Source organism: Nuphar pumila, chromosome 10, assembly GCF_984573655.1.
Source record: "Nuphar pumila chromosome 10, dmNupPumi1.hap1.1, whole genome shotgun sequence".
Lineage (NCBI taxonomy): Eukaryota > Viridiplantae > Streptophyta > Magnoliopsida > Nymphaeales > Nymphaeaceae > Nuphar > Nuphar pumila.
Window position 1 is genome coordinate 94871915 of NC_143258.1, and position 12914 is coordinate 94884828.

Here is a 12914-nt window from a genome sequence, read left to right on the forward strand (position 1 = left end):
CGTTCTCCGCGAATTTTTCATTCTTAAAATACCGAAAGAGCAGAAAAAATCCATTTATTACGTGTCATTTAGCATATTTCATTTCTCACCTACCATTATATATAGGTGCTAAATGAGTTTTTAAAGTTTTTCATTTTATTTTTTTTATTCTGGCCATACAGATGTGATCCATGTACTTGATTTCAGCACTTGAAGTGTGAGAGTTTGATATATGTGGGTTTTTATAAGGTTCAAAAAATCAATGGTCCAAAATCTTTGTAAATTTTTGAGGCTCCAAATATCATTTTTTCATCAAAAACACATAATCCACGTGTGGAAAATTAACCATGCCCAACACATTTAAGGGGTCCAAACTAAAAAAAAAACACTGAAAGAGAAGAAAAACCCATTTAGCATGTATCATTTTGCATATTTTATTTAGCACCGAGCCATTACTCTCTCTCTCTCTCTCTCTCTATATATATATATATATATATATATGAAAATTGGTAGTTGCTCACTTGTTAGGTGCTCAAACAAAAGTCATTCACATTGAGGGTCCAACACATGGTGTGGTGGATCATCAATGTCTTTTTTGCACAAAAACTTTTATTAACGCTAAAATAACTTTGTTATAAGTCTAAGCGAACACTTTTAAACTTTTAAAGGCACTATGCACAAAAAAGATGTTGAGCGTCCATAACGCCGCACAATGGACGCTCGGTGTGAGTGGCCTTCATTTGAGCACCTAACGAGTGAGCAGCTAAGCATATATATATATATATATATATATATATATATATATATATATATATATATATATATATATATATATATATATATATATATATATATATATAAAGAGAGATAATTGAACATATTAGGCCTCATTTCTCGTTCTACCCCATGGTTTTGAAGTGTTTTATGATAAATCTAAACTATTAGATGTGTTCAACATGCTCGATTTAGTGAGAATCTACTTTTGGATCATGATTTTTTTGATGAAAAAACATGTTTTGATGAGCCATGAAAAATTGGCACCCTCATAGCCTTTGATATTGCATCACCAAAAAAGCTTGTATACATGTCATATTCTCGTGATCCAAAAGTTGGTTACCACTAAACAAAATCTATAGATCACATCTATGATGTTAGATGTGAAAAAATATAAAAAAATGCAATTTTGAGAGGGCAGAAAGTGGGCAAGACCAACGTATTACTCTATAAATATCTATATATATTAGGCCCCATTTGGCGTTCTGCCTCATAGGTTTTAAGTTCTTTATGATGGATATGAGCCTTTAGATGTGTTTAGCGTGCTCGATTTAGTGGGAATTGACTCTTGGATCATGTTTTTTTGATGAAAAAACATGTTTTCCCAAGCCGAGCACCTTCATAGCCATCGATTTTGGATTGTCAAAAAAATTTGTATACAGGTCAGAAGATTCTGACTATCCAAAAGCCAATTCCTACTAAACAAAACCCATAGATCACATCTAGGGGCCACCTAACGGAAAAAATACCTGAGGAACACATTACTTTATATATATATATATATATTTGCTGGTGCATAATGAGTTTTTGTGATTGTGTTTTTCGTGGACCTCTGCCTCCTTGGGCTCCGGTTCATGTTAATCAAGACAAGTTGAACTTATGTAAAATGCTCAAGTTATTTACCAGCAGGAGATGTGACCATTGGAATAGAGAAAGCAGCAGGGGAGTTGGCCGGTGGAGTAGAGGAAGGTGTAAAAGAAATCGACATCGGAGATTGTGCGATGCCTGATGGAGGCCTCTTGCCAATGGGCGATGGTGGCAAGGAGGCAGCAGACACAACATTGACGACAATCTTCTCCCTGGAGGCATAGAGCTGGCCTCTGCTGCTGATGAAGTAGTAGGTCGCCAAGGCGTTGAGGATCACGGTCGTCGGGATTGTAGTCGTACCAGGTCCTGGAGTTCACGGGGACTTTGCAGGTGCCGTAATGGTTCTTGGGCACTTTCAACACGTCATCAGACGCCGCTGGGAAGATAAAAGATGATCACCAAGGCCAATTTGAATTGGGTTTTGGATTAATACATTGATTCTAATTGGGTTTTGGATTGCATTGATGCTTTAATTTGCTATACAATTTGATATCTACCACAAACCAACAAACATTAGAAACAAGGTTGGTAAATGCGATGAGGCAAAGCGAGGCGTTGAGCCTGCGCTTCGCCTTTGAGGCGTACGCCTCTCACAACGTGAGACTCTCAAGCAAGGTTGTAAATGCGATGAGGCGAAGCAAGGCGTTGAGCCTGCGCTTCGCCTATGAGGCATACACTTCTCACAACACTGATTAGAAATCCTACTTACCATGTTAGCCTTTGAGTTACTTCTAATGTAAAAACTGCATCCCAAACATTATGAACAAACCATCGAAGTAGAGAATAACTTAATGCATGAATCATGACTGATATACATATTAAAATGCATTTGAAAAACCTTTTATAGCATACACATGCTCCATAACATCTTACATGCATTCGTTGTTAGGATCTACCTACCTCAAACCAAAATAATTACTAAAATAAAAAAACTCAGAATCGTAAGGTGGCCTTCCTTCTTCTCTAAACTATACCTCATAGGATAAATCAGCCATCAGCTTCAAACCTTCCAACCTCACCCAAAAGGCATGAGAATAGAGAGAAGAAGAGAGAGAAAGAGGGAGAGAGCAAAATAGGACAGGAGGAAGTGAAGGGGGGGGGGGTTATAGCCCCTCTTGGCATCTCTAATGCCTATGGTAAGTCTTTCTACCTTTTAATTTTTAATTGGATTTCAATTTCATTAATTTTTTATTTTATTTCTTATTTTTATTGGCAACGTAAATGGGGATGACCCACCTCCTTGGACTATTTTTTCATATGAGAGTCCATGTCATATAGACTCCCTCCCATGTAGGAGGGCCCACAGTGAGGACGCCCCATATGGAGTACATGCTTACTTAAAAACTAGTGTAACTATGTAAAATTGCATAATTATTTGGCCTAAGCTCCAATTAAAAAATTATTGACTTCTCATGCTCATAAAGAATCCTAAGTAGATTAATATCTTAAAAAGTAGAAGACATGCCAAGTAGCAGGTAAAAATAAAGTCTTGAGGTCTGTATAACGTTAAATTCACCAGTCACCATATATATAGCCCACTTATTTGAGCGTTGGAGCTCTTGGTCTAGACCACCCTTTACACGATCAGTCAACAGCCCTCTCCAGTCTCCACCCTCCTTCACCTCAATTCCTATTTCCTGGCATCCAATACGCAGTCTTGTGAATCTACAACTTATTTTTGTAGGGAGAATTCCTGCCTCTGCTCTTCATTTCTTTAGTTACCACCCAGTTTGATTTTCATCAAATTTCTTGATTTGACATGCATGGTCGAGGGGGGGACTCAGACACATACATCACATTCTTACATACATATCCATGGTTAGCTGTATGGGCACAGTTTCCAGAAGAACTATATAAATATACATATTGAAAAAATGAGGGACCCATTTTCTCCTTCTGCCCCAAAAGTTTGAAGTGCTTTATGATAGATCTGAACAGTTAGTTGTGTTTAGCATAATCCATTTAGTGAGAATAGACTCTTGGATCATGTTTATGTTTTTTTTTTATGAAAAAATATATGTTTATGAGCAAGAAAAAGCTGACACCTTCTTAGCCATTGATTTTGGATCATGGGAAAAACCTGTATACAGGTCAGATGCCGGTGATCCAAAAGATGATTCCACTAAACAAGACCTATGGATCACGACTCTGGTGTTAGATGTGAGAAAACATAAAAAAAAAAACTATGATTTTCAAGGGTGAACGGAACCAGCGCGTTATTGAAAATGAAAACTGAACATATTAGATGTGTTTCGCATGCTCCATTTAGTGGGATTCGACACTTGGATCATGTTAAATCTCATGTAGTATTATTATATCCAAACCGGTGTCATATTTTCCATTAATATAGGTAAATATATTAAGGTATTATTTATGAAAATATTTTTTACAAAATTTTCTTATTCGCAAGAGAATCATTTATCATATTTCATTCATTCAAATGTGAATCCAACTGTTTGGACTGTGTCCGACTCGATTCGCTGAGGCGATGATGTCCGCAAACTCATCTAGTCCATGTATTTGACACACCGATAATTTTAGCGGACTGAACTTCTCCACAGACAACCTACTTCTGGAGAAAAAGTCGCAAGGGGCTTGACGGGGGAGAAGTTTTGACGTGTTCAATAGCGTGTGGGACCCACGCTAAATGGGGGACAAAATATCTCTGCACATATTTTTGTCAATGCTATCAAACACGGTCTAATAGGCTAATGACTTTTATGGCCGAGCAATCTCGATTGATAGGGATGCAAACGAGCCATCTATGATTTTTGGCAGTTCTGACCCGGTTCGGAGTGGACCGGGGGCCCCATTTGCATCGGGGATGAAGGTTAAAATCAAAACCTGTGTGGGGATGGAGGCGGGGATGGACTTATGCTTTCTTCCAACCCGGCTCTTTCCGCCCCCACCCCCATTCCCCATCTCCGATAGTAAAAGAACTAAAATACCTTTAGGGATGGCCCCGCTCCGTTTGTCTGGCAGGAGCGGGTAGTGCACGTCTCCTTGTGTTGGGACGTTGGAAGTTCCAACCCCAAATGGTATGGTTGTATGACTGGAAAGGGTCTGCCTAACCACAGCTCTCGGTCGAAAAGAAAAAAGGAAATGAGAACGCACCGTAGTAAAGTAACGTTACGTACTTGCGACTCTCACGAACTAATCCATGTGAATTTCGTCCAAGCACCTAACGTTCAAAACAAAAATGAAGATCACCACTCAAAGGCTAGTAAATCTTTCCTGAATAATAAAATGACTTATTGTTTAAAACATCAATAATAGCAAGTGAATACTGGAAAAACATTGGTCATCCTCATGGCTCATCGGTTTCAAACCACCTATTTATTAAAAACTCAGAGAAAGATTATTTTGACCAAATCAGACCTTAATATATATATAGGGGTGTAAGTGGGTCAGGTATACCCGACCTGACCTGACATCCCAAACCGATTATGTTCGACCCCACCCGGTTTTAGTGGATCCATGGGTTCGGGTTGGATCCAAAATATAGAACCATAATGAAAACAGCTTGGATTTTGAGTATTACATTACAAATAAGGACCCGAACCTGTTTGGACCCGACTCCCTTTTTTGTACCTTACCCGAATGGTCCACCATGTTGTTGTAAAAATGAACCAACCCGACCCCGATCCGGTTATGTGCTCAAACCCATTTTATTCTTGAACCGACCCCAACCCACTTTGTACTCAAACCAACTATGTATCCAAACCCGAACCAATTATGTATCCAAACCCGTTTTATAATTGGAAATACTAGTAAATAACTACAATAATTAGTAAATGTTATGTTATATAATCAATTAAATATTTAAAAAACGTTGATAAACTTACAATTAATATGCACTACCTTTTACTGATCAAAACTTTAGTTCAATTTTTTTTAGGTACTCCCTATTACCCTTCTGACATGGAAATTATTGAGTCGAAGTCAATCTCAATTCTAAAGAATAATACTCAAGAATTCATTGAATTTGCTACATTTCGATATATGTTTTTTTATTTCAATTTGAAATGAGTCGATGGTATGGAAATATGTTTTTATATTTCCATATTGGCATTTTTTTAAATAATTAATAAAGTTCTCATTTATTAGCATATAATCTTCTTAATAAATAGTTATTTTTGGATACGCAAGTTGGGGTTATGCGGACCCCACCAGTTGTGCAATCATACCATCAGGATTTGAACGTGCACTGTCCCAACACAAGGTAACGTGCATTACTTGCTCCTAACGTACAAGAACGTGGAGCCCATTAAATTACATATTTTTTAGTGCCTTTAACTAGTGAACTCGGTGAAGGCTCAGGTTTCCCTCGCAAGGGGGAAGGCCCATTAAATGACCCAGTTCTCGGCAAGGGTACCTTGTCATAAAAAACAATTAGGTCCATAATACCATCATATCAAGAACCAAGTTAAATCCTGAAGCCGTTAAGAACCGAATTGATCATACTCAAACCCATGAACCCATAAGGGTTTACTCTTTTTAGTCATACCCAGACCCGAAACCAACTCGAATCAAAACAAACCAATACATACCCAAACCCATTAACCCATATGAGTCCATAATTTCTGGCTGTAACCATACCCAAATTAGATTGGTCGGGTTTGGGTCATAATTTTAGACCTGACCCAATGAACCGAACCTATTCAGCATGATCAAAATAGTAGAATCCAGGATCATATTTTTTGATGTAAAGGTACACTTTTTTGGGAGTTCAAAGTTAGACACTAATTTTTCAACCCTTAGAAACTGACATACACGTTAGAAAGAAGAGCCAAGGGCAAGTTTTTACTAAACTGAACATGCATGAAGGTCAGATATGCAAAAAATTAGAAAAAACTAAATATTTTATTTTTCCATTAGGGTGTTCGAACCCACGAGAGTAGAAATTAAACATTATCCTAATGATTAATTTTGATCTTTTAGGCTATCAATTTACAAGGGTTGGAAAAAATAAAAACATCAGTACCGTTTGAAACAATCTTTGCCCATGCCGTGATCAATGATACAGATGGCGCCACATTTTAGATGTATTTGCACCATAGTTACAAAGAAACAAAATGAATACAGGGAAACAATTGTGAGGCGGATTCGGAGTGTTAAAAAGCAGTACCAAGAGCAGAGGTGAATCATCTTCCCTGGGTTGGAAAGGATTCATCTTCGACGAATCGCAGCAATCAGTGTCAATGCCCCCAACCATAAGTTGGCACAACAAATCATAGCTATAGAAATAAATTCTCTTCTTGCTCTGCATCTGCTTCCTCATGCTCCTCATGTTCCACTAGTTGAACTTGTTGATGGATAGTCGGGCATTGGGCTGCAAGATGCCGGACACTATCATAACCAAAACACTTTTTGATCATTTTCAGTTGTCCGTGAGTTGGTGAGAAATCTGGTATTATATGTAGATCCCAAATCTTCAGCCCGGGGTGGTTGCTTGGTGTTCATTTAGTTGGTGGCCTTAGTATTGTCATGATCCTGTTCCCCGAATTCGAAAAGAGTCGTTGGACCGACTAGATGAAGATACCCGAGAATCTTGCTTTGACTTCAACTTCTCCTCCACATTTAAGGCATACTGATATACCCGAGCTAATGTCAAAGCCGGGATACAGATAAAATCATCAGAAATAACATGCTAACAACTCACGCAGGGAAGAAACGATTGGGTAGACTAAATTTGAAATGAGTCCATGGCATGTGAAACATTCCGGTTCTGTTTTAAAGAACGCCGAAATATAGTTGGACACCTGCTGCATGGCTCTCAGCTTCTTGAATCTGGCTTTGCAGACTGAGTTCATGAAACTCACTGACATAGAGCCTTGTCTAAGCTGGAGGCACGCCTGTAAGTCTGCTGAGCGTAGTTGGAGGGTACAAATTTGGCGTACATTTCCTGCTTAATCTCATCCTAAGTTTGCACCCCTATCTATTCCAGGGTTCTGATCACGAGTCTTCTGTAAATTGTTATGCATATGACCGAACTAAAGCCAATCCACCCAACCGGGTGACTGTTAAGAGAACCCTCTGATGCTCAGGGACCTGGTGGAGATAAAAAAAACTCTCAACTGCCTCGGACCATTCATGAAAAGTGTCTGCATCAAATCGTACCAGTGAACTCAGCAAGCTCCATCTTGATGTCATAAGTCTCTACACGCTTAGGGATGGAGGCTGATGAGGCCTGTGTATTTCAAGATATTTCTAACATTTTCTCACAATTTTTCAACAATGTTAAGTGAATTTTGGCATTTCACATCAACAATAGACGTTTTTTGAGCAATTTTTCATTTTGTGCACTGATAACATTTTGTCACAAGTGGATATTACGATAGGGTTTGACGTTAGGGATGACTGGATCCTGTTCCATTGATCTTCTGCATTGTTATCAGGGTACAAGATGTGTTGGTCACACCTTGCCACCCCCTTAAAAAAAAAACAGTAAATAACTAGCAAGCATCGGATCTATGGAACCTTGGTTGTCAATCCATCTTTTCTGTTGAATGGCATAAAAGTTCATCTTTTATGATGAATAACATAAAAGGAACCGACCCATTGTTTACTGTTCACTAGACAATCAAACATCCCTATTGTTATCCAATAAATCCCTTAAGATTTAGTATTTAATTGAGACACATGTTAAGTCTTTTGGTACTTCAAACTACTCTGCTTCTATGAAGGCAAAATATGCCAATGGTTTTTCAAGAACGTGAACTCTATAACTTCTACATTACAAGATCATAAAAATTTACAAACATTGCCCCATACAGGTGGCATGGAATGCATAGAGCGTGTTCAACAAAATGGGAGATGTCATTAGCTCAATTCTTCTTCACTACTTGTGAGAGAGCTTAAACTGTTAGCACAGATAACCGCTTGAACTCCTTTATGCAATATCTTGAATCCAAAAATTTAAAAAAAGGAAGCTCTTGTAATTTTTTTCCAATCATTCTGATATAATTGAAGAGTCAAAACCATTGTTTATAAGTTCTGCTTGAGTTGCAGGGAAGAAACGATTGGGTGGCACTTCCAAATCTGCAAAGTCACTTTCGAACATGCTAACAACTCTTTTCATGGATGGTCTATCAGTCGGATTCCACTGTATGCACCATAAAGCTATAGTGGTTATCTTCCTAATAATTTCCTCATCTCCTTCTCCAATAACATCATCATCTTTGATTTCTCTATTATGGTAAAGGCGATCATAAATCCACCGAGGAAAATAGACATCACTTGAGTTGCTACCACTGCAACCAACTTTCTCCTTCAATCCGACCATTGCTATTAATAGCATCCCAAAACTATACACATCTGATTTATGTGAGACATGTCTAGAGTTTCCATAGAATACCTCTGGTGCAATATAACCAACTGTACCTTTGCCTTCTGTAATGGAAACAATGCTTTGGTCTTTACAGTACAATTTTGCTAGCCCAAAATCAGAAATTTTTGGTGTAAAATCATTGTCCAGTAGAATGTTATGGGGCTTGATGTCAAAATGAATGATTCTTTGATCACATCCTTGGTGCAGATATTCAATTCCTCGGGCGATGCTTAGGGCTATGTTGTACAACTTCTCCCAAACTAAGCGATCATGTTGTGTGGTTTTATTAGTGCAAATGAATTTCTCAAGTGAGCCATTTGGCATATATTCATATATAAGAGCCCTTTGAGATCCTTCAACGCAGAAGCCAAGAAGGTGAACAATGTTAACATGGTGGATCCTGCCAATAGTAGCCACCTCATTGATAAACTCTTCACCTTCATTGTGTGATTTTGTCAATAGTTTTACTGCCACAGCAGTGCCATTAGGCAGCTTTCCCTTGAATACACTTCCATAACCACCTTGCCCAAGCTTCCGCTCAAATTTGTATGTCATTCTCTTTATTTCATTGTAAGTGTATCTAGTGGCTGTCAGCGATTTGTAATCACTCAAGAACCTTTCGAGTTTGGCAGTTGTCAGAGATTTGTAACTTCGATGGAAAGTAGATCGAACACAGAAACAAACTACACATGCTGTCAGTAAGCTGCCAGCAACTGCACCCAGAACACCTGTGCAAGTAAAAGCATATGGTTATACTATCGATAGGAAATTAAAGTTAATATTTGAAATTTGGCTTGGTGACCATTTGGATTAAGGTAGCAAAATGCCAGCCTAGCTACTAGCACTAGGTCATTAACTTCGTAGATGCCCATGAATCATTTAATCTGTACCTAATTAATAAAAAAATAAATTCAATATTGAAGTCTATCGATTTTTTTTACTGCTCCAGTTGTTTGCTTTTCCATAGTTGGCAATTTCAGCCTGATCTGGCATCCCACTGGATCCAAGTTGCAAAGACCAGTTGATAGCAGGCAAGCTGGGGAAAAGTGGTTGACAAAGAGTCTTCCCTGTTCTTGTTTGCAAGTCAACTTAGTTGATGGAATTGATGAGCTTGGACACACCGCCTTAGGGATAGGTTTTTGGGGTTTAAGTTTAATGAATTAGTGTAATGCCTTCCATCTTTAGTATTTTAGAATGAGACCTAGCATTTTCACTATTATGCCTCCATCAAAGATCAATAGTAAAACAGTTTACCTGCTACGAGTTTCAATCGTGACCTTCGTTTTCCTGAAAAAAATGGAAGAAAACAGTTAAAATATTGCACAATTTTTTAAAATAACAATAAGAGTGAACCAAATACTAAAATTGCAGCAAACTGCTATTGTTTATGCATCAATAGTACTGTCTTCTTTTGATTTTCATGCGTGTGGTGGCCTTACTATTTAATCCTATTTCCAGGTTGCACTTTGATTACCATGAGAGAGCCTAAAGAAAATATATACAGATGAGATTGAGACATCAGAGAAATGCAAGAAAAGACTCGTATTAAATTGGCTTCTTTCAGGTGTATGATCATGTAAAGACTCATATTAAATTGTAAAGGGTCGGGGTCTGCCTAACGCTTGCTAATCCAAAAAAATAAAAATAAAATTTCAAAGCCGCACCATATCTACAATTTTCTCAATCAGCCAAGGTCTCTCTGTCAGTCTGTCTATGAAAAATGATACCAGCCTTGTTTCCGAAAAACGTGATGGGAGGCCAATTTGATTACTATTCAGGTGTGTGAACGCAGTCTTCTGCATAAATAGGCTAATCTGGGATATGAAATTGTAAATGGCAGTAACAATACTAATGAATTGACGATTTGAAGTTTAGATTGTAGCGCACATTCTTGCTTCATTGCGCATCGCCAAGTCACAGTGTCAATCAAATGCCACCAATCTGGTTTTCAGAATTTTCTTGGTATCAAAATGCACCAAGTTTTTGGAAAAAAAAAACAGAGAAAAAAGGTATTGAAAATCTCTTTCAGTTAAAACAAATAGAAAATGAAAATTTTTCAAAAACATCAACATAGAAAAAATGATCACACACACATAAAATGGATTGGTACGTTGGGATATTTAGGAAAAGAATAAATCGTATTTATCATGAACATATTAGGCCTTTGTGTCTTGCGAATATTCCAAAATAAACACAAGAAATTCCAATTTTCAATAACATCTGCGACGTAGTCCAAGGTGAACCTCGTACAAGGGTACTTTTTTCCAAACCGGTTTCACTCATCCCCTGTCATCCCTCTCCAAGGGCCGCTATTTATTTAAATCGACGATGGTGAATCCATCTATAAGGTCAGATTTAAGGTCATTGATGAAAACAACTTGCATCATGAGATTTAAGAGAGGTACGAAGATGGAGGATAACATAAGAGGATGACTGGAACTGAAGTCAGTTTTTCCAGTTCACAGAAAAAAATTTAGAAGAACGCTCAGGAGTAAAGCAGCTACGTGAGAAAATCATTTTTTTAGTTAAAAGGCCATGTTCTCGTTCTATCCGAAAGAAAAGGGAAGCTTCCGTTGGCTCATTGGAACCAGATTCAGAGAGAGAGAGAGAGAGAGAGAGAGTCACCAGAGGAATTGGGGTGGGTGCTGCAACTCCCCGGGTGCGAATCATTCTGGCAGAAGCAAACGAAGGAACCGGAGGTGGAGTTTAACCCGCAATGCCCACCGGATGCGGTGCAATTGTTGCAATCAAGCGCGGAATCGAGAGTCCATCCCAGAAGGAACCCGTTGGACAAGGACGCGGCGAAGTCGCTGTTTGTACTGATCGATCCCAGCACCGGTAAGCTCACGTTCGCTTGGCAACTGATAGTCACACCGTGCTTGGAAGGGGAGTCGTCCAAGAAGGCGTAGGAGTACCAACCAGCAGTAGCGTTGGAACAAGAAGACACTTCATTGGATCTGAAATCGTAATTAGTGCTGCTACCACCACCACCAAGGTAACCACCACTGCCACCATCAGGAGTAATACCGGTGGGCGGGGTCGAGCAATTGTAGTAGAACGTCTCTATTTTGTTACTGGTCGCGAGGTTGAAAGGGAGGGTCGTAGTGGTGCCTGTGATGTCTGAGAGCACTATGCTTCTCTTTGGGTATTGGCAGGTTTCGGTCCCACCGATCAATCTGGGGCTGATGGCCACTTTGATGGTCTGAGCCGTGTAGTCGATGGCATTAACCATGAAGTTGAGGTTGGGGACCTGGAAGAGGAGGGTGTTGTTGTTGTCAACGCAGGTGAGATTGAAACCGGAGTACCCACAGCCACTGTCGAATTGGGAAGGAAGATAGAATGGGTATTTGACGAGGATGCCATTGCAGGTTTGAGGTGCACAGGCCAAGTACTGTGGGTTTACTGCTGAACAAGCTGTGATGAAGAAAAAAAAGAGGGAGAAGAAGCTGGTTGTCAACTGAATCATAATGAAAGATGGGGTGTTTAGATGATAAACCATTCGCTGAAGGAGAGCGGAAGAAGAAGGCGAAGAAGAAGTTGAGGGAGATGGATCTGTTTTTATTATTATCAGAGAACTTTTAGAATACCCCGAAACATTTTGGTTCTAATTGATGAGCACACCAAAAGTTTGAGAGCTTATCAAAGTTTTTACTTGGAATAATCAAATTCTCTTCGTGAATTAATGTTACATTTAATTTGGGTTAACTTTAGCTCACATTTTAAATTTATCATTTTACCATTGTAACTTGTAAACCCTTATCCTACAAGTATTAACAAACTTTGACGGTAGAACTCCTATTGCAATGATATTCAAACTCTTGACCTCACCCAATCTAAAACAAAGCCCTACCTACTGACTCATCATTTAACCACTTTAAAAAATATTTTTATATAATCCAGCAACCCAACCTGAACCCAAATTCTTAAGTACGGGCATAAAAAGCACCAACTGGAAAAATATTCA

The 12914-nt window shown here is 38.7% G+C and overlaps 1 protein-coding gene across 1 annotated transcript; it reads right to left on the reverse strand.

The window, feature by feature from the left end:
• Positions 1–8572: 8572 nt before the first annotated feature.
• Positions 8573–12449, reverse strand: LOC149827438 (rust resistance kinase Lr10-like). Its single transcript, XM_090018516.1, has 2 exons — positions 11675–12449; positions 8573–9678 (listed from the first exon to the last, which is right to left on the reverse strand). Exons 1-2 carry the CDS (start codon positions 12447–12449, stop codon positions 8573–8575), a joined length of 1881 nt encoding a protein of 626 aa, XP_089874642.1.
• Between the last annotated feature and the right edge of the window lie 465 nt (positions 12450–12914).

What these genes read in the sequence shown, in the direction of transcription:
- LOC149827438 (XM_090018516.1), bottom strand. Translation starts at nt 12,449, where the DNA reads ATGGTTTATCATCTAAACACCCCATCTTTCATTATGATTCAGTTGACA. An exon ending in CAACAATTGCACCGCATCCG is followed by an intron (nt 9,679 to 11,674) that starts GTGGGCATTGCG and finishes TTACTTGCACAG; the next exon opens with GTGTTCTGGGTGCAGTTGCT.